The following is a 25,263-nucleotide window of genomic DNA, read 5'->3' on the forward strand; positions in this document are numbered from 1 at the left end:
TCAAACTTGTTAGGCACTCATTCTCCTGAGTGGATTTAGGCGATCCTGACTTGATTTTCTTCCACGCAGCACTGAGAAGGAAGTAGAACTCATACCTGGAGTGAGACAGGCTCTCTGCTTAGCTCCAACTCAGATCTAGAAGTTGCTGCTGTCTCTCACAAGGGGTAGGATTACGTTCATTGACCATGCAAGTAAATAAGATAAATATAACTCTTGCTATGTGACTTACGTGAAAGCTATATCCTAGCACGTCTGCTGTTCTGCCTAGCGGCCTCTCAAAGCATTCTGAGCTGAAGTACCACGAAACTTGAAATCAATGTCTACTTCAGCCAAAGATGTGGAAGACATGGTTGACAGCAAGTTAAATAAGAATGAATAGGTCTCGATCATCCTCTTACCACAAGCCCCCTTTTGCTTTCTCCCAACACAAGTGACTAAGAAGGTATCAAGTAACTGCTAAGGAGCAAGATATACTAGCTGTTCACTGTGACTTACTACTACCTGATGGGCATTTCTTCAGACAAGTAGAACCACATGTAATAAAAATAAGTCAAAAAGCAGAACACTTCATTTTGTCTTGCCTAGCTCCAATAATGCTCAGGTCAGTTTTGGTGTTGCCTTTTTTTTTTTTTAAATAAACCAAAGATTTCTGCTATGGAAAAAAAATAATGTATACATTTTTATGTTACGTTTATAACAAGGCTTTTAAAGAAAATAGTTACAGGTATTCAACTGCATCAGACTTCAAAGAAAAAAGATTACACATACAATACAAAAATACAAAAAATATTTTTTAGAACGTACAAACTCAAAAGTCTAAGTGGTCAGAGCTTTCCTAAAATGAAATAAAAAAATACACTTGAAGATGCACTTTCCTTTCTGCTCTTGCAGTTTTAACTCTAGCACAAAGAGAGACTTTAGAGACAGAATGAAAGCAATTAATGTATTGAATTCTACAACCAGTTCCTGGCTGAAATTAATTGAGTTGTTGACACTATCAGGTATTTGAGTCTAGAAAAAACCTTCAGTTTCTGCAGGCGTTTGTTGTCATTGCTGTCAGTTTTCATTATTTTTAAGCAAACAGTTCTGCTACCAAAATGTTTTAAAACTATTAAATCCAAATTAGACTGAAGTTTAGACAGTCCTCAGCAGGTTTAAAATCTTTCAGCACTATTCTGCAGTATGCAAGCTAGGAAATTACAGTGACCATGCCAGTATCATTGTTCAGAATTACTGCAAAAGGCAGACAGACAGAAAGAGAGCAAGTTATTTCTGAAGCTGACACTTCCTAGGAGCATTAGGACTGCAAAACAACATTTTTTTTTAACCTGATAGTGTCCACTGAAGTCACAGGCATCAAGGCATTTTGTCTTAAATGGCAAGACAGGGAAAGTGCATCTTAGATTTTTCATACTTAAGCAGTGAGTTACTGATTTTTGGTGTGGCTTTTATTCCTTCTAGGCATAGTAAAGAAAAATATTTCAACCAAATGGGAAGCTTAATGTACATTATCTTGTCTTTTTGGTGGTGGCTTTTGTGTATCACTAATTACTGCTTTTATTATTAGTCTCTATTTAATTCACAAGGAAATGCTAACAAGCACTACTCAAGGCTAATGATTTAAGAGGAGCACACTGAAAATACTGATTTATCTTTGTAGTGAGTATTCTTTACAGACTGTATCTAATATACAGACAAGGCCCATTTCCTTAGGATGAAACAAGCCACAGAATGTAACACATCCTACATGAAGTTTTAAACAAAATTAGAGCTAAGTTACCAGAGCCACTCAGAGCAACATAATTCCTAGTTTGCAGAGACTAAACAAAAAGTTAACTGTAGGGAGAAAAAAAAAGTCTAGGTTCTTAATGTTTCCTGTTTAACTTCATATTCAAATTAATAGTCCAGTAACACTTCTAGCACAATGCTCACTCTTTATTGGTATTCCCAGGAGCCAACTGTTTCTCCTGTTAGGAAGAGGGAGCCAGAAGTGAGAATGCAAGAGCATTCAATGTTAACCTGATTAAAGAGACAGTAACCTTTTTCATCCACCTTAATCGCTGACAAAAAAAAAAAAATCTTAAAAAGGTTCCACTCCAATTTCTTTATTATCTGTAACCTTTTGAAACTAATCACATGGAACTACAAAATTAGCAAATGCCTTGAAATCTGTATACAAAACATAAATTACCTCTAATTTCAAACTCAGTTATTAGTGTACCACTCAAAATCTTAAAAAAGTGGCTCCAAAGATAGTCTTATACCATTCTTAAAAAAGGAAACTGTTCCTTTAATGTTATACCCTCCCCTCCCCCCAAACCTCAATCCACATCATTTAGTTATTTTCTTGGTCATGGATATTTCCAAGATGAGACTTTATATTTCGTTCCCATAGCTTCTGGTTGTCAGAAAACCCATGCTTTCCTTTATTGAAGGAATTTGGTCCTGCTGAGGTTGGTGTATCCCTGTGAAAAGCAAAAACAGTATCAGCTGAGAGAGTCAATTTAACTGTAGTAATCGGTGCAACAGGACATGGAAAACATTGGTTTCATGCCCAGCCTGCTGCCAGGAACTACCACACATATCTTTCTTTCAGTTACATCAGGAGTCCTTGTTATTGGCAACTGTTAATTGGCCACAGAACTCATCTGTCTGTGGTACACCAAGAGAGCGATGAGATGGGGCAGCAGAGGAAGCGGCAGTAACTGCTGCTAGCAGTGAAGAACCTGTTTTAAGGGCTAAAAAAATAAAAATCCAAGTCTGCTATTGCAGAAAAAAATCCACTGAGCAGCAGTAAGCCTTCAGGGGACTGACTTTAAAAGCAGTCTATTATGGTAGACTCTTTAAAATATATATGCCCCAAATTCATCCCTCATTTAAGTGAAGCTTTCTCTGGAAGCATCCATGTTTACTTTAAGATTGGCCCTACTGTGTCTCAAATGTGTGTCAAGCAGAAGAATAATATACATTTATTTCAAAAGTACACCAGTTATTATTCTTCCCTCTAAAAGACATAATGTTCATCTTTTCCTTGCGTGGGTTTGAAAAAATCTGAGCAGACTACATTATTTCAGGGCAATTCATAAAATGGGGAACTAGAAAGATATAAAGTTTAGATGCAAGCAGGAAGACTTGCAGTTTGCAACTCTTGACTAACACTCACTCTCCAAGAAGCGAACTAGTTTCTGTTTAATACAGAATCAATTTCTTCTTCAGAAAGAAGGCAGCAAGTATGATCCAAAGTGCAAATACAAATGTACAATTCAATCTACAGCTGAAACTTTAGATAAAATTTTCTTATGTCTGAAGAAAAACTTTTGAACCTATTCCATCTTTCTGTATTTGTAAACCATCTGAAAGATCTGACCTGAGCTGAAGAAACTCTCATGTGCTCACCCTTCTCCAAACCACAGCTGACCTACCTTCCAATATTCTTCATGCGCATCTTAGCTTCTGGAGGCATTTCTTCTGGTTCACTCTACAAAGCAAAAAGGAGTTTAGAGTGTGCCTGGCTGCCATCTTTTGAACATTTCAGTGATAATATGGGGAATACAGTCCCGCAGGAAAGCGATTTGATTTAGAACAAAAACACAGATTCTACAAGGTTACAGAAAGTAACAAGTACAAATTCCTTTGATCATCTCTGAGTAAGAAGGAGCAGCAGCACGACAACAAAACACTCGAACTAGAAGGAGCACGACTTCTCTTTAGCTCCACCCCCCCCCCCTTTTTTTTTTTTTAATCAAGCCCAGAGAAAGCAACCATTAAATTTGAATTATGTATATTTCATTTTCAGGGAGAAGTTATCAGTACTTTTAATGATTTCTTGAACCAACACAGTGCTACAAAATTGTACATACTTAAACAGAAAAACAAGAGATGTTTCTAAGCTAAAAGTTTCCACCATTATGTAAAAAACTTAAATGACCCACTGGTCTCTGCCTAACTCTAACCTACACCAACAGGACTCGAAGTTGTGTCAGTCACTGGCTTATTACTCACATCTTCATCTTCATTGAAAGCCGCTGCTACGGAAAGTGTTTTTGGAGCAAGGGTTGGAACGGGCTCTTTAGGCTTCTGAAAGAGATGAAATGCACAAGGAAAGTAAGTCTACCAACTCAAAAAAAACTCCCCTTTGCATTTTAAATAATCTGTTAAAGTCAAACATTTTCATTGAAACTGATGGGGGCAACAAGGGGGAAAAATATTTTTGATTTAATCAAAGAGGTCAAGGTTTCTCTCCAACGAAAGGGAAAATGGCTTCTCATTTGTGCAAGATACTCTCTGAAAAGCTGGTTGAGCCTTCTCAGATTACAACTGTACAACAAGCAAATCTCAACTTCCTAGCACACTGCACGGGTACACAGCCTCTGCTGCATGACATGAACAATTAAACCAGGACTTCATTAAGTCGTGGTGTTCAGAGTTCTACTATCCTATTGTTAACATTATTCCTTTGGAGTTTTCTTATCCATTAATGCCAGGTAGCTGAATATGTTTCCTTTCCCATCTTTTAAGAATTTAACAGCTCTCTGGCTTAAAATAATCCAATGCTTTTTAACTAGTATCACTGTGCATCACACCATGGAGGCCTGCTTAATGTAAGGCCCCTTGAAAAACGTATTTTTAAATTTCCAGAAATACCCTCCTCTATTTCGAGTGTATCGGGCTACTTACATCTGAGTTACTTTCTGTCTTTGCTGTAAGACTACTAAGAAAGTGTCGAATCATCATTAACAGCTTGCTGCGACAGTACTACCACTTATCTAAATCAGTCATATACAGTGCTTCCTCCATTTTGACTTCATTGGTTATCATTCTGTATACATTCGTATTTTGGAACCTGATACTGCAGATGAGTCCTTAGGTGATTGCCTACAGCTCATCCAACAGCCTATAATGTGTAAATATTCTGTCATTTTTTACAGCTTCGACTCCACAGGAACAGGTAACATACTAAGAAAGTACAGAAATGACTAAAAGGAAAACGGTTGAGTTACAGCACTGTCAAATCTGGTACACTGTCAGTCACCCACTAAATGCAGGAAGCCAAAAATCCTGAGCCAAATTTACTGCCACTGGAAATAGCTTTCTACATGAGAAATCCAAGCTTGCTAGTAGCTCAGAAGGCAGCTCTGTCAATTCTTCCGAAGTCTGATTGACCTGACTGCATTTATACCCTAGAATGCTGCCAGCCCACATCTCCCTCCCATGTGAAAGTAACAGACCACTCTTTTCATTTTTTGCAGATCTGTAAAATCCTGGAGCTGCAGGTGCAAGCCTTTCATGATTACAGTCTGAACTGAATCCAGATACGCGTTTATAACCTATCCATCACAGTGGGATGTGGGAAGTATAGATAAACTTTATTAAGTAGAGACAGCATCTGGCTTGCCCTTGCCTGAGCTAGTACAGGTCTACTTTGGTAATAAAGAGAAGCATCAGATTCACATTAAAACAAGCACAGGGATAACCTTTACTGGACAACACAGGGAATGAAAATTCTTAGAGAGGTCTCATCTCTTGCACATTATTTTAATAGGCTTTCAAAAAGTCCTTCAACAAGGTTAAAAAAAAGTGCACTAGGATAAAGGAATCACACTGACCTTGCAAATAACAAGCAAAGTTATGAAAAACAAGCTAGACTTTCCCATGCAAAAATACAATCCTTGGAGTGAAGATGACCTATTAGGGCATCTCAGAGAGGACTTGCTTTTGTGCACCTTTAAGCATCCCGTGCAACGGAGCTCCCAGCTCTCATTTCAAAGTGGCTTGAACAGTCTAATGAGTCTCCTCATTTCCCTCTGGAAATCATTCCAGACTATCCAATCTCATTACAAAATTATTCTGTATGTTAATTTCCATCAAGTCCTACGCTTCCTGAGACAACTGACCCGGTATTAATCGCCTGCAAGTCCTTACATATGCATAGGTATGCGGCCCTGCAATGCTTTCTTAAACTTAGATGAAGTCACCCGCATTTAATTCAAGACTTTCCTCCTGCAAGGAAGCCTCCCCACGGTACTTCCCCTTCACCTCACTTTCCTGAAAATTAAAAGCCCTCAGACAACTTACATTTGCTGCTAGTTTGATGGATATTGCAGATGTCTTCTTTGCTGTCTGATTGCCTATGGAAAATCCAAACTTGGACATTTTGGCAGGGGCAGGCTTTGTAGTGAAGTCTTCAGCTTCTTCATTAGCTGCCCGTTTCTCTGCGCTGCGACTCGAACTTTCCCCTCCATTACTGGAAGAAACAGTCTTAGTTTTCACAGGTTTTTCTGCCTCTTCTTCAGGTCCTGGTGAAGTCGAAACAACTTACCAAGATGAGCTATTTTTACTGAGCAGATTGATGGGAGCAGCAACCTCATAAAGCATTATACTTTGAGTGCAATAGGTTAGGTGTTTTTAGTGACAGCAGTTGTCACCAATGTACATTTAGTAGACAGCAAAATACAAAGAGTAGAAGAAACCACAAGCACTCCACTACTTGTAAAGAACTTCTTGTGTACGAGCCAGGAAAACAATCTTGAAGCACCATCTCTTTATTTAGCATGGAAGTCAAAGTTCATGTAGTAAATTAAATGTAGATGACTAAATCCTTTTAGGGTTTAAGTTGCAACAGATAAGGTTTCACAATCAGAATCCCAATTTCAAATCTACAGCAGATAATTTAAGTTAAATTTAATTCTATCAAACTTTTACAAAAACGTGTCCATGCCAGTCTCTAGGCTTGTCTGGCACAACTCTAAGACCATGGAAGTGACTACAGTGAGGCCGGCTGTCTCAACCATGTTTCAAGTCACTGCTTGTCCACATCTCATCTGTAATAAATCTGCCAAGCTCTGCTTGAGGAAGGAATCAGCACTAGAAAAACATATATAGAGATTTCATCTTTTCTGGTTTTGCACAATGTCATAGAAAACATAGTAGCTGAACAATGATTCACAGAGGAAAAATGACTCGAATCACATTTGCATCTTCTACAGACACAGCTTCTTCAGCTACACCAAGGCACAAAGGTGTCCTTGGAACACTCGTGGTGAACATAGTAAACACTTCAGCAAAAATACGTTTCTCTGCTGCTGCAATAAGCAAATCACTGCAGTAGCAGATGGGAAAAAAAAAAAAGCATGCATTGGAGAATGGACAGGAAAGCATTCATACTATCAGACTAAGAAAAACTCTAACTAGCACCAGTTTCTCATCATATGAAACGGAGAAAAGGACCCTCCACAGAGAGCAAAATCAGGCCACCAGGGAGGAAATTTCTTGGCACTGCTCTCTAACAGCAAAAAGCAGATAAAGAATGCAGAGCAATGGGAGAGAAGCTAGTCTGAATTTGGGGTCAACAAGATTGTAGTTTTGAGGGGAAAAAAAGGAAGCAAACCATGTCAGGAGAAAGGAAAACTAGGGACATGAGGAAACTGAAATGAGAAAAATATAAGTATCCTTCAATTTAGCATATATAATTTCTCTTAACATTGCCTTAACTTGCAGTTTAAGCATGTAACTGCTCAATATTGCCTTTTTCAGGCACCCATTCACAGCACATTTACTGCCTATCCACATCTATATATACATAAATATATATATTTCTGCTATTTCCCAAATCATCAGTATTGTCTCATCAGCAGAATATACCCTTTCTACCTCACTATTCTAGTTATCAAGATAATAAGTGATTGGAATAAAAATTCATTTATTATTCACCTTTGGGAAGATGATAGATCACTATACAACATATATACAACACACACAGAAATAAAAATCTCTAACTTCACTCTATTCAAAAACAGTATTAGTCTGCACCACTAGAAATTTGACTCGGAAATTCTAGATATAGAAGTGACAAATAAAGATGAAAGAGAAGAGGCAACATTTACACAAGTGACCTTGGGTGCTGGCTGCTGTCTTAGCAGGGTTTTACAAACACCACTCTGCAGTGCTTTGAGAAGCTGTTTACAGCTTGTCCATGAAATCACATTAAACAGAATATTAAGTTATTAACCTAATCTAGTTACACCATAGCCTGTAAGGTGATCTGAGGGCAGGGAGAAGTTACACTGGACTGAAAAGTTTGGGAACCACGGGTCTAGAAATTTGCCTCTTTGTAAGATATGACAATCGCAGCAGCCCAGATGTCAGGGCACACTGGCCCAGTCCAGGTTCCTAAGCCAATGCCAGCCTGAAGCTAACTTAAATTGCAGTAGACTGCAGTTTACTGCTTTGACTGCGAATTCTGCAGTACTGCTAAGCAAAACATCATGTCTAAGATAATCTAGAGTTGGATGTATCAACTCCCACACCTGTTTTCTCACCCTTCTCAATGAAATGTTAAACAATCCCTGTCTCAAAATTAGGTTCTATCACCACTGAACTATAAATACTACTACTGACAGGCTCTGCTTAGGACAAACTGTAGACTGATGGAAGAAATTGCTTCCTTACAAAAAACTCAACTTGCTGAAGGTGCTACGAAGAGCTCAGGACAATTGGGAGGGTGTGGGAACAGTTGTGTCTAGAAATACTCTATTTCTAGAGCAAACAGTTATAAATGCAGATGTGTATCGTTCATTAAACTGGTCTCTCTAATTTCCCAAGCCAAGGTAGACCTTTTTTTTTTTTTTACTTAAGGCTTTTTTGTTATTTCCTAGAAATCTAGAAATCTCAAGGTAGTCATATTTCACCTACCATAAGCACCACTACTATTCTGAGATCTAGTCTGACCAGTGCTCTTTTAATGGATCATAGTAATCATAAGCTGCACTGCTTCACAGGTGAGTTTTCCTCATAAGTATCAACAAGCTATGCAAATGGACAACCTCCACCACCTAGGTGGTCTAAGTGACAGGACCAACAGGGCTTGTTGCACAGCATCACAGGATATGTTGTCCGTGGGAACGTGACCACTATGCAGTGGGGATAAAAACGCTAAAGAGTCATAATTAAATTAACTTTAAGGGGGAAAAACTTGGCAAAAGATAAACTTTAAATTGCTTGAAAAAGTCATCAGTGAATAACAGCTTTCGTTAGGGCCAGTGCGCCATAGCTCGTTAAGATCACATTCCAGCACACCAAAGAAGTGCACAGGACAGCACGGATACCTGACATAGTGATACTGTCCAGTGATTATATTACTAGAACTTAAAAAGTATAAAACAAAATAAAACAACAACAAAAAAAACACAACACCACAGTTTCAAGAGTCTGGGAACTACCCCAAATCAGGTGTTACCATTCATATTTTAGCAATCATCAGAAATGACATTCACTGTTCAGACTACCCTAATTGGTTTACAAGCTTAATTTAATCTTTTAACTCATCAAAGAAGAGCCGCCGGTTTCTGGTTATACTTAAACCAAAAACAGCAAAGGGAAGCTTTAGCTTCGCAAGGCCGCTATTTTCTCAATTTTAAGTGATGGGGGGAAAAAAAAGACAGAAAAAAGCATGATTACAAATTTGAAGAGAACTGATGATAAGCAGTACACAAGAAGACAGGAATATTCAAGTTCAGGTTGAAATAATATAAAATCAGATATAAAACTTGTGTATTGATGGAAAAAAAAAAAAGGAAAAAGAAGACCACCAAGGTGCTTAAAATGGCACACAAGGAATATTCACTGTGTCTCTACTTGCAAAAGTACCACAGCTGTTAAAAGCAAATTTTGAGGCGTTTTCTTTCTCCTTGCCAGTGGCAAGGGCGAGATCTGCGCACAGGGCAGAACGAGGCAGCGCATTCCTCTCAGCAAGCCACCCAACTGCGGCGTTTCCGCGCTCCAGGAGCACGCTGCGGGCGCAGCCGCTCCTGAGGGGCCGAGGCCAGCCCTGAGGCGGGCGTGTGGCGGGCCCAGGCCCCTGTCCCCTCATGGCCCGGCCGGGGGTAGCTCCCCCCGCTCCCCCACCCCCCATGGCCGCTGCCGAGCCCCCCTCCCCTCCCGGGGTCCGCGAGGCGAGGCGCTGCGTGTTCACCTCCTGCGGGCTGCTGCGGCCGCCGCGCCTTCTCGCCCTCCGCCCGGCCGTCCGCCATTTTGTCCCCGCCTCCGCCTGCCGCGCCGCGCATGCGCACCGCCCCCCGCGCGGCCATAGGGGCGGGGCGGGCCGAGCGCGGAGCGGCCACGTCCCCCCCACCTTCCCCGAGGCGCGGCGGGCGTGACGCACTTCCGGCGTCATCATGCCTAGGAGAGCGCGCAGCGCCTCCATTTGCCCTGTCACGGCAGCCCTCTGAGGGCCAGGTCCGCTCCCCTGCCCCCCTGCGACACAACTGCACGGAGTCACGCTCTTTTAACAGTGAATTTTATCTCCTTCCTCTCACATAATTCCAACAACGTACAAATAAATTCAAACTGCCCCATGCCACGGTCAATTTACAAAGCCACCCCTCAGCAGGGTCCTTTCAGTTGGACTAACAAAGGCATTTTTAGTGACAAATACTTAAATACAGTTCCACAAGTCCACAGAAACTAGAGCGTACGAGGGTACAGTTTGCCTGCAAACATCATTTTCTTCCTCAGCATTCTACTTCCGTGTTAGCTTCTTGGAGTAGTTATTCGCAAACTGCTTTCGTAATTCATCCTGCCTCTTCCGAAGTTTAAGTACATTGATCAGGTTTAAGGCTGTTTTCAATTCATGCACAGGCTTGTTTACAAAGCCAGAGTATTTCCTTTTGGGAACAAATTCCAGAGCCTTCTTCCAGTCTCCAGTATCTTTCAGGGTTAACAGAATATGCATCATCTGATCCAGTGTGAGATTTTTGGCACCGCTACTCCACAGCAAGTATTTCTCCAGTGGAAGGGCCGCAGTCTCCAGCCCCAGACGTTTTGCCTGTGCTAAAGAGACTCCTGTTTTTATACTCTTGTCAACCATAGACCCGACAATGTAGATTTTGTCATGATCGAAAGTTTTCATGACTTTGGGAGAATCAGCGGTCAGATAGATAAGCTTATCCTTTGGAAAAATATCTGTGTAGCACTGGTCTGTCACAGTTATAAGCAGTTTGCCCCACGCTTCTCTATAATGTTTGATAAATTCCTTGTGATACAGGCTGTCATCTTTGAAGTTACAGAAGTGAATGTGGAATGGATCCATGGATCTTCGATTGCAACTTTCACTCAATACCAACTGTCTCACTGTATTTGCTACTTCTCTGTCTGACATATCCTTTTCATAAGACATGTCAAATACTAGAGGTTGGCCAAAGATCATTGACTGAGCTACCCTCCAATTGTATGTTTTATCCATAGAGCTGGCCCACAAACATAAAAATTGATTCTTCTTGGGCTCTTCAGTTTTTGAAGCGCTCTCCTGCATTTCTAGCCTCCTTTCCCTTCTCTCGTCTGTCTTTCTTTTCTCATTTTTTTTGTAAAGTTCTTTAAGATACAGAAATTTTAAGTACTTCTTTTTGGCTGACTTGGAAGGACATTCTACAAACGTTTTTAGCTGTTCTTCAGTGACATTTTCTGGAACCAACCTACCAGCTAGCCTCCACATCTCCAGAATCTCACGTGCAGCAGCCAAAGTAGAAGTTTCCTTAGGCTCTGAGGCCGTCGCACTGACTTCTTGCAACCCAGATTTCATTACTTCCTTCCATGCATCTAAATCTAGTTTTTCTGAGGGACTGCGTGAACTGCCCTCCTTCAGGCAATGTGATAAAATCAGAGTTCTACTGAGCGAAAACAAATCCTTTTTCATCCCATGTTGTGCAACAAATGGAAAGACAGAATATCTCACAAGCTTTTTCAGAAGCATGTTAGCAGACTGCATACTTGGACACGTGCTGTGGTCAAACACTTATCTGCAAAACAGCATAAGAGGTGAAGAAAACTCGTCAAAAGTCATGAAGAAAACACAGACATAATCATCCTTATTAATGTCAACAGACAGTAACTTGCTTCTTGGGGAATACTAGGAATTCCCGCTTCCACTATTTCTTTACTACTCTTTCTAAATAAAAATGATGTATGCAGTGCTGTCACGAATAGATGTAGTTATCTCTACTGCTTAAAACAGTGGTACTTACTGCACTTCAAAATGCAGTCAACCTTTAAGTATTGTCTGAGATCTATTTCCATTATCCCTATCATTTGACAAAGAAGAGCCTTTGCAACAAACGTAAGCAAAATGCCGCATGTAGTCTGAAATTATTGTAAAAACACATCCTGGTCTAATTTGCCTACACTGTGAAAATGGATAAGGTGCTTCATCTAGTAATATTTTCTGGAATAACTTTGTATCAAAGAAGATCACATTTTTGCTTTCAATTATGTGTTAGAAAGGTCTATTGGCAAACTTTGGTACTCAAGTTTTTCCTTTTTACTTTAATACTTGCTTTTTAATTCCTCCATGCATTTCCACATCGCAGGTCACTGAAGTACTGAAACTACCAGTGCTATAGTTTTGCTAAGCCAACACTACCGCCAGCGAAGAGACGCTTATAGCCCTTGAGGCCCTTGTTCCTGGCTCCCTTGGCAGTGCAAACATTCACGTGGCCACACTATGAACCAAGTCAGTGAATTGATCCTAAAGCCAACTAACCAGCTGGTGGAAAAGAAGAAAACAGGAAAAACAAAGTGTGATCATCCCAGCCAAATGAGATTCCATACCTGATTTGCTAGACAGCTCCTGGAACAAAAACAAAATGAAGCAACAAAAAACTAGTACAGGAAGTGACCATCTTTTTTCTTTTTGCTGGATTGCCTGTGAAGCCAATGTCACTGCATAAAGCTAAGGACAGGAAACCCACAATCCCATTAATCTCACACACATTTGTACTTAAATGTACGAGGTTTGTAGAAAGAAAAATACCAAAGAATGTTTAGTATTTTCCTTGTCCAATGCAAACTTACTTAAGGAAGATCTGAAGATTCAGTGGATGTTAGAAAAAAAACATGATTTGGCCAAAACATAAAAATTGGCTTAAGATTTTGAAAATATAATTCATAATCTCCCCAATAACTTACCACCTGAAAATAATCAGATGTACAGAAGAACAAGTTAAACTTACTCTGGAATTTATATATATATATATATATATATACACACACCCCTGCCAGATGCAGAGCTACAGAAAGAGGAGCATATTATTAGGAAACATTTATATAAAAAATAGAGTGCATTTAAACATAGTGGGTGATACTGGCAGTACAGGGATGGTTGAACCAGATGATCTTGGAGGCTTTTCCAACCTTAATGATTCTGTGATACTGTAACTCATCAAATTTGTGACTGAGTTTTCATTTTCTACTTTTATTAAGATAAAACAAACAAAAATACCTAACAGTGTGAAGTCAAGAGAAAACACTGAAGTGTTACAATAGAAATGTTTGTAGTTTGAGATTTTTGATATTTAAGTATTAAACATCCTAGCAAAATTAATAATCTGAGAATGTCTGTCATCCAACTGGAGAAGCCAAGGGACTGATTCCTCAATTAACTTCTATTACTGGAGCTCCAGTGAAACTGAAAGATAGATTTACACAATCTGAACACCTGATCACAGCTTTTGATAACAACCAAGTTATTTTTCTATGCGTTCAACCTGCAGCATTTTACCAGCGTTTGAACTACCTCTTGGAGAACCTAGAGCTGCAGAACCGCAAGCGCTTTTCTCATTTATTTTTTTTAAACACGACTTCCCCCTAACTTTCAACGCGGCCCACACCAAACCCCTAACGCTCCTCCGAGCACCGCGGTGCGTCCCCGGAGCCCCCCCGGGAGTCTTCCACGCCGCCATGAGGGCGATAAGAGGCCACCACCTCCTCCTCCTTCCCTCAGCCCTCAGCGCCCCGGCCCCCACCTGCCTCCTCCCCACGTCGCTAAGGGCCGCCGCTCTCGGCCGCCGCCATTTTGTGCCCGCCGTAAGCGGAAAGGGCAGAGCATGCGCGGGGAGGAGCCAGGGTCCGTCCCTCTCCTCACCCCCCGCTAGGGGCTGGCTCGCTGCTTTAAGTTTGACGCTTTTTTTTTTTTTTTTTTTTTAAATTGGTAATCCTTCGGTGGGGGGCTTTAGCGGAAGCTGCGGTGTGTCACGATGAGTTTTCTGCTGCCCAAGCTGACCTGTAAGAGGGAGGTGGATCAGGCGATAAAAAGCGTGGCGGAGAAGGTTTTGGTTCTCCGGTTTGGAAGAGATAACGATGCTGTTTGTCTGCAGCTCGATGATATTGTAAGAGCGTTTTTTCTCCCTTTTTTTAATAAATAAACTCTACGGGTATACCTGTTGTGCACAAGAGAACGTCGTGTTGCTTGTGGATAACATGGGGCCTTTTGAAGATGGTGTTTGCATGCTGACAATTAAATGTAAAATGCAATAATCCCATAAACCATTTGAAAGTTAAGCAGATGTTTATGTTATTGTAGTGGGTGTACAAAGCGTTTGAGGTAGAAAATGTGATATTTTAGCCCTGCTTTAACTGATAAGGTGTAATAGAAATTGGCTTTATAAAGCTTTCCACCTTTTTTCCCCGTGTCTTAATCCATTTGTCACCTGTCTTTCTCACTCTTTTCAGCTTGCAAAGACAGCTCATGACCTAAGTAAAATGGCAGTCATCTACCTGGTGGATGTGAACAACGTTCCCGTGTACACCCAGTATTTTGACATCAGTTATATTCCTTCTACTGTATTTTTCTTCAATGGACAGCATATGAAGGTTGATTATGGGTATGTCATCCTACCTGACGTTGTCTGTTATGTCTGTAATAACCAACAGTCTCTCTCTGGGTTACCTAGTTTACAGGACATAATGTTTGAAAACTGTTCTTGACTACGTCTGCTTTAGATAACTGTGAGAAAAGGCAGAAGGACATAAAACTAAAAAGTATTTTGAAATACGCTGTAATTCAATAAGTATGTGTCAGTTGTGAAATTTATCTGACTGCAAGAAATAGCATGGGTAAAATCTTAGACACAATGCTGCACCTTTTTGGATTTAGGATGTCATGTCACAGTATATTCCTGATTTGGCTCTGACGTTAAACAAAAAGACACTGTGGGTTTCTTTCAGAATGACCAAGTCAGAATCCTTAATTTCATTATACAGCTTTTCTTACCTTCAAGTGTTTTTGCTTTGAACACTTTAACATTACAATTCTGCCTTTATCTTATGCTTATCTTTAGGTCTCCAGATCACACCAAATTTGTAGGAAGCTTCAAAACAAAGCAAGACTTTATAGATCTGATTGAAGTGATTTACCGTGGAGCAATGCGTGGAAAGCTCATTGTAAGAAGTCCTATTGATCCCAATAACATTCCTAAATATGACCTTCTCTACCAAGGAATTTAATGGGCTGGCCTGAGATAAAGAATTGTGGAACTTGCAGATACTCTAGATAACTTTTCGAGCATTTTTAGCAACTGCTGACACCGTGGGACATTTCAAGCATTTGCATTGAAGGATCATATTGGTCTCCTTCTGAAGACAGATGTTCTGTCACCTAATACTTCTCTCGTAAATAAAGCTACATGCTCAACATGTAGAATGCATGTAAGTGGCTATTCTTTGTGTTGCACGCTGACTGGCAGCTATAGAACAGACATGTTGCATGCATCCACAATGACAGCATCTCCAGTGCAATTTTCTTAAAGGAACTAAACAACAGTGTATTCTAATAATAGTTTATTTACTACAACTTTCATTCAAATGTAATATCAGCCCACCTAGCTTAATTTAAAAAGCCATAGTTGCTATTGGAAGTGTTTACCTGACTGTTCATGTTTCCATCCATTACTGAATAATGGGGTGGAAACTTTTTCAAATGTTAGCAGACATAAAATCGCAAATAGGTATAAATATGAAAGGGAATTTGACTCTGTTCTCTGTAACCAATGTTACTGGTTTAATGTTCAGTCATTTTTTTGACTGAGATAGGAACTGACACTGTAGGAAAAGCTGTTATCATCCTTCAGAGTTCTTTTGCAGACATGGATCACTTTCAGTTTCCACAAGATTTAACTCAGAATTCAGCGTAGCTGTTTCCTTTACATGTACTTTTAAGGCTATTTGAACTTTTGCTTGCATTAATCACAAACCTTGAGTATGGACATTTAAAAACTGTCTCTATTTCCCATTCGGTTCTAAATTAAAACAAGTGAGACAAAATAGCGTCATTCTCTTGCATCAGTTTGACAATTGAAGGTTGCTAGAGTGTTTTATGTCCACAGCAACTGCACGTAGTCTCACTGACTTCGTTGGATTTAAAATTAAAATTACTTTAGGTCACTGTCATTCTTGTGGTATATCATCTTTGAATGGAGGGAGGATAGTAGGATGTAGTTCCCTAGAGTATCATTCAACTTACAAGTGAACATTTCAAGGAGGAAGGTGGCTCTTCCAGCTCTGGAAAGATTTTTAAACACTGTATGACATACAGTAAGAAGTAGTCTTGTTGTAGGCAATAGGATAATTCAGAGTGCTAGTTCCTTTGCATGCCTTATATATTCCAGAATTGTACTTTTACTGAAAGCTGTGTACTTAAGAAATCAGTTTTGCTGATAGTTTCATCTAATTATAGAGCTAAAGCTGCAGAAAGTTTATTTAAAAGAAGATACAGATAGGAGTTGATATATCTTAACATCTTTATTTTGTGCAACTTGCAATTTCACAGATAGCTAAAGGAATGTGACCTAGAACTTTCAACAAGGCACTTTTTTTCTAATTGTTAACTTGTATGTTTCTCAAAAACAAACTGGCTTCAAATTTACAACTCAAAGTCTCTCCACTGCCAAGGGCCTTAGGTGCAGGGGTGGTTATGGAAGGAAGAGACCACTATCAAAACCAAATCAGTATACCTTTATTTATTGTCTCTCTTCTTACTTGTGCTGCTTCTGGTTGCAATAGGTGAACGTGTAAAGGCTGTTGTGGTCTTTGCTTTCAGTGTGCTCTTCAGGTACTTAAAGACAGCATGCATGCAGTAGGAAGGTGCTAAGCCATACTTTTCAGTTCCAGCAGAGACAGTAGGACAATTCACTTTCATGAGGGACCCCACAGCTTTATCCAGAGGCTTACTGTTTGATACCCATTCATGGCAGTGTTTCAGTATCCATTCTTGTATTTGTGGATCACTTCCAGTCTGATGCTGTATGTTGTGCATGGAGTCAATGAATGCCACAGAGTACACTTTATTCATGACTTCCCATTTTCTCTGCACGAGCAGGTCAGTGAACACCAAGCCACCGTAGCCATGGGCAATGAAGGCCACATTCTTGGCTGCACTCTTTGAAATGAAGTGATCCCATACATACATGGTGTGCTCCTCAGGGCTGCTGCTGCACCGCTTGGGGATCCACTGGCAGGGCTGCATAGAAGTCAGTGATTCTTCTCTGGCAGATAAACTTAGCTTCTCCCTCTCCATCTTCATGTCAACAAGGTTGTCATTGGGATTCAGTACAATCACTCCCCCATGGCTCTGGAGGGCCATTTTGATGAATGGTATTTGAGTGCCATGGTTGAGGCCCTCCCTGATGATTGTCTTTTGCCCCCACTGTCCAGCATGAAGAACTCCACGGTCCTGAAGAAGGACAATTATGCTAGTGGAACTTGTTAGTGCTTTCTCACTCATAAAAAAGAAACTTCTTGGTTCATCCTCTGTAGCATCAGTAGGAATATAAACTTTCTGCAGTGTGCAGACTCTTTCTAGGAGCTCATAAACATATTGGGTAATCAGATGTCCCAAGACTTGATAGCGTTCATGATTCCTCTCATGTGAATTCTTGTAATAATTGAAAACAAAGGACTCATTTGTGTCCAGATGCCTCAGTTCCCCTTTTATATTGAAGTCATACTTCAGTTGCTCTTGATACTCTGAACCCCCTACTAGTTTCTGCAATCTTAGTTCATGCTCTGTTTTTAACCACTGCAAATTAAGAGGGCTATGTCAATGTAAGGATAGACCTCCATACAACAGTTACATAAAGAAGATCTGTTGTAATTCACATTTAAAAGCAGTTGCATACCAAGCATTCATTGCTTACAGTAGTCTGTAGTAAACCAACTGCTTGTAAAACCTCTTACAGATTCCATTTGCTTAATTTCAACAGCAGTACATTGATGTTAATCTCTCTGGTTATTAGTTCATCTTTGTAAGCATTTGCCACGTGGAAATTATGGAATCAATGACAGAATAAAACGGCCACTGTGACCCAGGAACAAGGAGAAGATAAAGTCCATACAGCAGTTTTTCATGAGATTATACTATGGCCTCTGGTTTCAACTAAAGTAATTTTGCAATTCATGTGACTGATCAACAGATAAGAATTATACCAGGAAGAAGTTTGCATACAACTGAACATTCTAGCTTATCATAACCTCTTATTTTCCCAATAACTCTTCAGGTCTCTTCAATCTACTACTGACTGTCATTGCACATGTAAAATGGCGAACATGAGGTTACCTTTGGTGTGGTTAGACTCCTACAGAATTTTTTGTCTAGCAGCAGAGATTTGCTAGCATTCAATTCCCACAAATAAAAGCATTTTTAAACTGTGTTTATCATTTAACACACTGATGGAATTTTGGCAAATGGTTTATATGAAGTTACATTTGGCAAAGACATCGGTACAAGACAATATATTTCAGTTTTTCTTGAACTATCAGGATCACTGAAAATGCAATAAATCACATTGATTATGTTAAAACTACGTTTGGTATTGGTGATTACTAGGACAGAAAGTGATCTGAAAACCTTTGTGTAAATGGCTTGAGTTGGAGCTCAACTCCTTTACAGAATGCAAGTTTCCTTCAGTAAGCTGCTTAGCACATTGAAAATTAGCTTTTACGTTTCCAAATTAAAAAACAAAGTGCACTTCTTCACAAAACAGCATATACATTTTCCCTTTAAGTCATCTCCGTAAGGGTTAGAGATGTTAAGCCATCCCTTTAGGGGTATTTCTGTCTTCTAATTAACAGAGAATAAGCTAGAAAATGCTACTATCCCCTTTGCTATATATATTTATTATAATAAAGAGACTTAGGAAAGGATAAAAAGTGGATTCTATGATATATAAACTATACCATATGAATAAATAAATGTGATTTATTATATGTATATGATATTTATATGACATATATATAAAATTCATATTTAGTAAGGACATATTAATGTTGTTTTCCCTATAAAATGAAGTGTAAGAAAAATGCATGTGGTTTAAGGAAATATGTCTGTGGGGAAGGGTGAAGCACAGAGAAAACATCCTAAAACAGGTAGGAATTGGTAAATGCAGTTTCCTCACAGGCTGTCATGCTATCCAACTCTTCTCTCTGTTTCTCTCCTCCTCTGTAACAGGCTGTAGAGCATGTTTTTCCAGTACACTACAAATACCAAGTTACTACACTCTTACTTCAAGCTACTCTTGACAGCAATGTTTTTCCAGTTCCAAAACAAACAAAAACATATGGTGCCAAAGTAAGCCCTGTGTATGTAACACTGGGCACCTACTTAAATCTCTGTTTTACAGAGTATTGTAAAAGCTTTCTGAAGATCTCAAGAAGCAAGTACACAAAAATACACTTTTACATCAAGTATAGGTATGACTTGCCTTCCTCAGATTGCATTCAAGGAGTGAACTGAAATGTTATGAAGCAATTAGTAGCATCAATAACTAGGTTATTGCTTAAGAGCATTCATGATGAACAGCACCTTAGAACATAACCTTAGTATTAGTCCAGAGAAAACATTTTATTCTTGTAATATCATAAATAGAGCTAAGCCATAGGGGTTATTTATTGTTTTGTAGTTACAAAATGAATTTCTTTTTACTAAATCTACATTCTAAATCAATTTTGACTTCTGCTTGTTTCATTGTTTATATATAAATATTCAAGGATGTGTGTTCTAGCAGCCTTCATAATTACTGTTTTGATTTTAAACAATACTGTTGGGTAAGAAAAAAAAAGAACACTATCTTGCTGCTCAGACTGTAAGATGGTTCACTATTTGGTTAGTATTTGTACAGCATTTGGCATGTTATAAATGCTACTAGAGTATAAATCATAGAAGTATTACAAAGTTTGCTATTTTAAAAGTTTATTGTAGCAAAATCCAGCACTACCTACCGAGATTTCTCCTGCAAAATCTGTCATTATCATAGATAGATCTCTTTTTGACTCTGGGGTTGTAAATAATTTCTCCATAATATGAAAGGAAATCCATGTTAGTTCACCTTTCCTTGCTTTTTATACATTATTCTGGGGTGTACCTATGAAATACATCAGTTTCTGACAATTAAGGCCATCTGAAGTGTTAAGTATTTCAGGTGTTTCCAGGTTACGAGTTAACATCTCCTGTTTTACACCTGAGCATAAATTAAAGCTAAATCTCCTTGATGTGAAAGTAAACAAGTGTCAAAACTAGTTTTTTTTTTTTCACAGCTTCCCATTACTTGATATAAATCATTAATAACGAGGAAACAGCTGCTATTATTTTAAAAAATCACGTCAAAGTTACAATTCTGAAGGTACGCTAAAAAGAAAAAAAAAAGGAAAAAAAGTTTTTATTGTAAAGGGATTTCCAAAGACATCAGCTGAGGTTGTTACGCTGCTGGGTGCTGATCTTGGTGGTGTTCAGCTGTGCTCGGCTGCAGAATTTCTTCGGCTTTAGCAAAGGTAGGGAAGCGGTTGTGGTGGCTCCTGCAGCAGTGTGTGTGACACGGGGGGAGTGCGGATTGAAGGGCATTACGGTAACAATCCATCTTCAGGATTCTGACTAAAATGGAGATGTAAGTGTAATTAGTAAAACTAAATACAATTTAATCTTGGTTTTGTTTGGTTGGATGTTACTTAAAAAAAAAAAAAGGAATCTTTTATAGTACTTCCACAAACGTTAGCGTTGTCTCTTCCTTCAACGTTTGTCAGCACGTGCTTCAATTGTTTTACCGAATTCATCTCTACTGATTTTACTGCGACTCATCGGTTCATCAGATAGAGGCTAATATGTGTAACCACACAGCTGTCACTTGCCCTACGTCATTTATACTTTTTTTTTAATTATTATTATTATTTTTCCCCTTAGCAACAGGCTCTAACCCAGAAAGTTAAAGCCCAGAGAGACCGCCGAGACAGTCGCGAGCGAGCCCGGCCGGCTGTGAGGGAACCGCGGCGGGAAGGCGGGAGACGGAGGGGAAAGGGTGGGGGGGAAGGGGAAGGGGCGGCCACTGCGGGGCGGTTCTCCCAGGTCGGGCGGGGCCATGCCCGGAAGCAGCCGGGGGAGCTGCGCAGGCGGCGCCGGGGCCTGGGTGAGCAACAACGAGAGCGGTGGGTGGTGCAGGAGCTGCCCGACGGGGTCCTCGGCACCAGCTGCCCGTCCCCCGCGGCGGGGAGGGGGCTGCGGCTGCCCGAGCCCTTGAACCGCTGCCGGGGGAGGGAGGGTCAAAGGGGAAGGGAGGTGGGCTGTCTGCGCCACAAAAGCGAAATCGCCAGGGGTTGTGAGGCTGAGGAGAGAGCGCAGTAAATGCCGTCGACCCCTTGTTGCAGCCCTTTGCGCTCGTACCGGGGGAACGGGGAATGGGGGCACGGGGAGCGGCCCCGCCGGCCCCGGGTGGGGGCTTCGCGTTCCCCCCGAGCTGTCAGCGGGTCCCCTCCTGGCCGGCCTGCTCGCCTGGCCTGACAGCAGGGCTCCGACTTGGAGAAGCCGCTGGCGAAATGGCCCTACCTAGGTTAAAGGGGTGTTACAGGCTTTTTGAGGGTCTTGGGTTTGAAGGTCTTAGGACGCCTCTTTGAGGCGTGTAGAGTATGTACAAAGAGAATAAACCCCTTGGAGTGCTGGAAGTTTGAAGCTGTGTGCTTCCCCTGAGGAGGGCTTTGATCTGTTAACAGAAATGCTGGGGGTTTGTTTTTGTTGTTATCAGAGCTGTTGTAGCATTACAGATGTCCTTCTGTGACGCCTTTTCACTTTATAATCAAAGCCTGAATTATTCTCTGGCAAGGAGGTAACTAATAAGTGAATTTAAGCAGTAAGTGTATTCACTAAAGACAAATCCTAGAGAAAATGTTGTTAACTCATCTGTTCGCGCTTACAATCCAGAGCCCTCCTCAAGCATATGTCTCTCTCATATTGTGGCTGTCAATTTCTTTGTGCTGACTTCCTTAAAAAGGAATTTCTTGTTTTTGCTTAGTACCTACTACTGTGATCTTAATTCTATCTGAATAAATAAAATGCAGTTTGCTAAGCTTATTTTGTGTACTTCTTTCAGAAGAAAATCATGGATAGAAGAACATCGTCTTCAAGTCAAGTCAGTGTAAGTTGTCTTACAATTTACAGCACGTTGCTTTCAGCCTATGGCTATCCTAGTGTGTCTTGATGTGTTTGTGTAACCAAATTCATTCACCAGTGGTCCTGCTTTCACTTCTCTGGAACGTCTTTCCTGAGAACCAGTTTAGGTAGTGGCCTTCAACGCTAATGTCTGCTGCTGAACACACTAATACATGAAAGGGTTAACATCTGACTTACATAAACACACTTACCATAAACACACTTTTCAGGGCAACGTTAAGACCCAAGTAACATCTAAAATACTAAGAATAACGCTTAAGTAAGAGGAGGAGCTGCATAACTGCATAATACTTTGTTTTTTGCGGAGATGTGTTCAGAGACGCTGTGCGCTAGTGTTTTCTAAAGTACCTATGTTAATAGTGATTTCTAGTAATGGCAGCATTCATGCGAACAAATTGGCGGCACAGCAGCTGGTTTGATCGGGTAAGGTCTGTCTGGCGGCTTGGAAATGAAGCCTTTTCCAGTGCCTTGTTTACACATGATCTCTGACCCTTGCTCCTACTGCTCTGAACCTCCTGAAAAGTACTGCTGGTTGAGATGAGCAATCTGCTAAATGCATATGCGCATGTATATATTGATTCAGCCCCTTTCTTGTAGAGGAAAGCTGATGTAACTTGCATACGTTGCACTTGCCATAAATTCAGACCTGTGTTGGTTACCTGTTCCCATTGTGCTTGTTCCAGAAGTTATTTGTGGCCATAACTAACCAAGGTCTTAACAAGTGCAAACATTGTAAAAATAATGTACAGTGAGGTGGAAATGTTGCTGATGAACATATCTTATGCTTTTTATCCCTTTCTGTCTGTCCATCTGTCTTTTTCTGTTTTCTGAGTCTGATTTAACCTGTTCGCAATGTTGTATTATTACAGAGGTCATCTGAACCTCAGTAACATGAAATGTGTATTAAAACTTTATTCAATTATGTGCTGTCACAAAGCTTATAACCTGTTGCCTGACTGGTGGTTTCTGTGGCATTCTGAAGTAAGGAATTTGTACCTGGCCACTGATAACACAGGTTGGAGGAGGAGAAGTTTGTAAACCATTTCTCCAAATAAACAACCCCCCTAACCGTAGACATTCTTGAATATGAAAATATATTTTCCAATCCTTAAAAATTCATTGAAGAGTAAGGGAGATACTTTTATTAGAAGTTGATGCCTGTGTATTACACTTATGTCCTTTATAATTTGAGGAATCTGGTATTGTATTTGACTATCAGAAGCAGGTTGAGGTACAGTATAGAAATTCAGGCCTAAAAGTTCACTAAAAATATATATATATATATTTGTTTAAAAGAAGTTATAGAGAAAAATAAGAGCGCTTTCAATTCAACTTACAGAATATCTCATTGGTGATACCATGCACTTCAGTTACGATCTGAAAGACTACATATGGAGCTGATGAATGCAGATACTGTTAATTAAGTTTAGCCTCATTCTTCTAGAGTCCTTATTTGTAATTTCATGTTGCAAGATAGGACATCTGGCATCCATCATACTCAATTCATAAATGCATTTTGCAGTAGCCATCATATGGAGTAGCTTCAGCTTTTTCTTGGCTGACATACTTGATTGTGTGAAAGATATCAGCACTACGTTCCATTGCTGATGCTTATGAATCTGGGCATATTTGCAGTGGTAAGGTTTTACATCTCAGGATACCTGGAGAAATGTCAAGGCTTCCATTCTTGTGTTTAGCTGAGATTATTTAATGGGTTTAATTAACTTGATAGAAAATGTAACCCTCTCCTTGTCTTGATGAACTTGTAGCAATTCAGTTTATTTTTGTTTTGAATGCCAATAAATTATTTCCTACATACTTTTTCTTTTTTGAATTGGCAAACTGTTAAGAATTAATAATTGCTTTATCTGCAGTACTTACATTTGAAATACCAGTTTCATTTTTGCAGAGGTTGGGAATGACAACAGTATTTTGAGTACTGCTGCTAAATAATCATACTAAAGCACTGATACTGTTAGCGTTCATGAAAACACATAATCCACAAAGTGATTATATGAAGGTGCCTTATTAGACGCCGGAAGTTAGGGGCATGCCTGCCCAAATCTAACTTCGTCTGATTTGTTCTCTTAGTTCTCTTTTATCTCCTGGATGCAGCAATGATCAATATGATCTTTTAGAAATCCGCATACTCCATGTTCCTTTAATAACAGTGTATCTAATGCCAATCAATTTTGTAGCACCATTTTAGTTGTAGATTGTAGTTGGATATTAAGGTCTCTAAAGCCTTCTTTTGTGGCTCTCGTGCGCCTACTCACTTGTTCTGTAAGTTTATAAATCATTTCCCTATTTCGATAAGTAGCTACCTTTGCAAATAGAGATTCTAATGCCCAATTGAATTTTACTCCATCCGAGGGTTCATGCCATATATCTTCATCTGCCCCTTCTTCTAAACTTCTTTTTGCTCTACTAATTTGTAGGGTTTCCAACTTTCCCTTAAAAGGAGACTTTTTCCATATTGGACGCAGTGTGGGGAGGGAGTCCTAGAGTTATTTCTTTTACTTCCCCATCTATCGGCAGGTGTGTAGTCCAAGTTCCATTACTGGCTGCCCATACAAATTGTCCTGGACTTTGTATGGTACTATAGGTACAATCCACTGCGACTTGACTAGCCTGGCTATTTCTTTCTGAATTGTACTTAATTCCTCGGCAAACACATCCTGCCCTAAGAGCTATCGATACCGGAAGTAAGTGCTCGATATCTTCATTATTACTGTCGCAAGTATATTTCTTCTCACAAGTCCACCAAGCTACCTTTGTTGACTCTTGTCTACCACTACTATCAACCCGGTTTACTGTATAAAACTGATCAGTTCCATTCTGCTTTCCCTGCCATTTAATACACCATGATGTATTCCCTCCATACTGGAATTTCTGCAATAAACTTACTGTCCAAGAACTATCCCACCCTTTCATTCCTTTTGGCTCATTTTTCTCTTGACATTCCCAAACAATCTTTTCTCTAGCTCCTTCAACTACACGTAGTTCAT

At 40.0% G+C, this 25,263-nt stretch overlaps 5 protein-coding genes across 18 annotated transcripts in view; 2 read left to right on the top strand and 3 right to left on the bottom strand.

The window, feature by feature from the left end:
* Positions 1-668: 668 nt before the first annotated feature.
* On the bottom strand, positions 669-10,108 carry PCNP (PEST proteolytic signal containing nuclear protein). Its single transcript, XM_083807397.1, has 5 exons — positions 9,971-10,108; positions 6,076-6,296; positions 4,003-4,077; positions 3,423-3,478; positions 669-2,465 (listed from the first exon to the last, which is right to left on the bottom strand). Exons 1-5 carry the CDS (start codon positions 10,083-10,085, stop codon positions 2,336-2,338), a joined length of 597 nt encoding a protein of 198 aa, XP_083663523.1. The 5' UTR covers positions 10,086-10,108; the 3' UTR covers positions 669-2,335.
* Positions 10,109-10,277: 169 nt separating this feature from the next.
* Positions 10,278-13,929, bottom strand: TRMT10C (tRNA methyltransferase 10C, mitochondrial RNase P subunit). Of its 3 annotated transcripts, none has more exons than XM_083807333.1 (2): positions 13,794-13,929; positions 10,278-11,792 (listed from the first exon to the last, which is right to left on the bottom strand). In XM_083807333.1, the coding sequence occupies exon 2, from the start codon at positions 11,759-11,761 to the stop codon at positions 10,517-10,519; it is 1,245 nt and encodes a 414-aa protein (XP_083663459.1). In that variant the 5' UTR covers positions 11,762-11,792; positions 13,794-13,929; the 3' UTR covers positions 10,278-10,516. The 3 variants fall into 3 exon arrangements, with proteins under 3 accessions (XP_083663459.1, XP_083663460.1, XP_083663461.1); XM_083807334.1 differs by having other exon boundaries at positions 13,798-13,916; XM_083807335.1 differs by lacking the exon at positions 13,794-13,929 and adding an exon at positions 12,601-12,689.
* Positions 13,866-16,089, top strand: TXNL4B (thioredoxin like 4B). The gene is made up of 3 exons (XM_083807406.1): positions 13,866-14,156; positions 14,500-14,651; positions 15,108-16,089. The coding sequence occupies exons 1-3, from the start codon at positions 14,025-14,027 to the stop codon at positions 15,271-15,273; spliced, it is 450 nt and encodes a 149-aa protein (XP_083663532.1). The 5' UTR covers positions 13,866-14,024; the 3' UTR covers positions 15,274-16,089.
* Positions 16,090-16,643: 554 nt separating this feature from the next.
* On the bottom strand, positions 16,644-20,270 carry LOC310884886 (putative protein ARB2BP). The gene is made up of 2 exons (XM_083807378.1): positions 20,041-20,270; positions 16,644-17,842 (listed from the first exon to the last, which is right to left on the bottom strand). The coding sequence occupies exons 1-2, from the start codon at positions 20,116-20,118 to the stop codon at positions 16,781-16,783; spliced, it is 1,140 nt and encodes a 379-aa protein (XP_083663504.1). The 5' UTR covers positions 20,119-20,270; the 3' UTR covers positions 16,644-16,780.
* An 866-nt stretch (positions 20,271-21,136) lies between these two features.
* Positions 21,137-25,263, top strand: part of SENP7 (SUMO specific peptidase 7) — a 49,880-nt gene continuing 45,753 nt past the window's right edge. For 3 of the 12 annotated variants that reach the window (XM_083807207.1, XM_083807211.1, XM_083807203.1), the window contains exons 1-2: positions 21,137-21,218; positions 22,176-22,220. In XM_083807207.1, coding sequence (XP_083663333.1) covers positions 21,171-21,218; positions 22,176-22,220 — 93 coding nt within the window. In that variant the 5' untranslated portion in view covers positions 21,137-21,170. Of the gene's footprint in view, positions 21,368-22,175; positions 22,221-25,263 lie in introns of all 12 variants that reach the window. The other 9 variants (XM_083807201.1, XM_083807210.1, XM_083807202.1 and 6 more) reach the window with 5 other exon arrangements.

The sequence above is a fragment of the Anser anser genome (assembly GCF_964211835.1).
Source record: "Anser anser genome assembly, chromosome: 1".
Taxonomy (NCBI): domain Eukaryota; kingdom Metazoa; phylum Chordata; class Aves; order Anseriformes; family Anatidae; genus Anser; species Anser anser.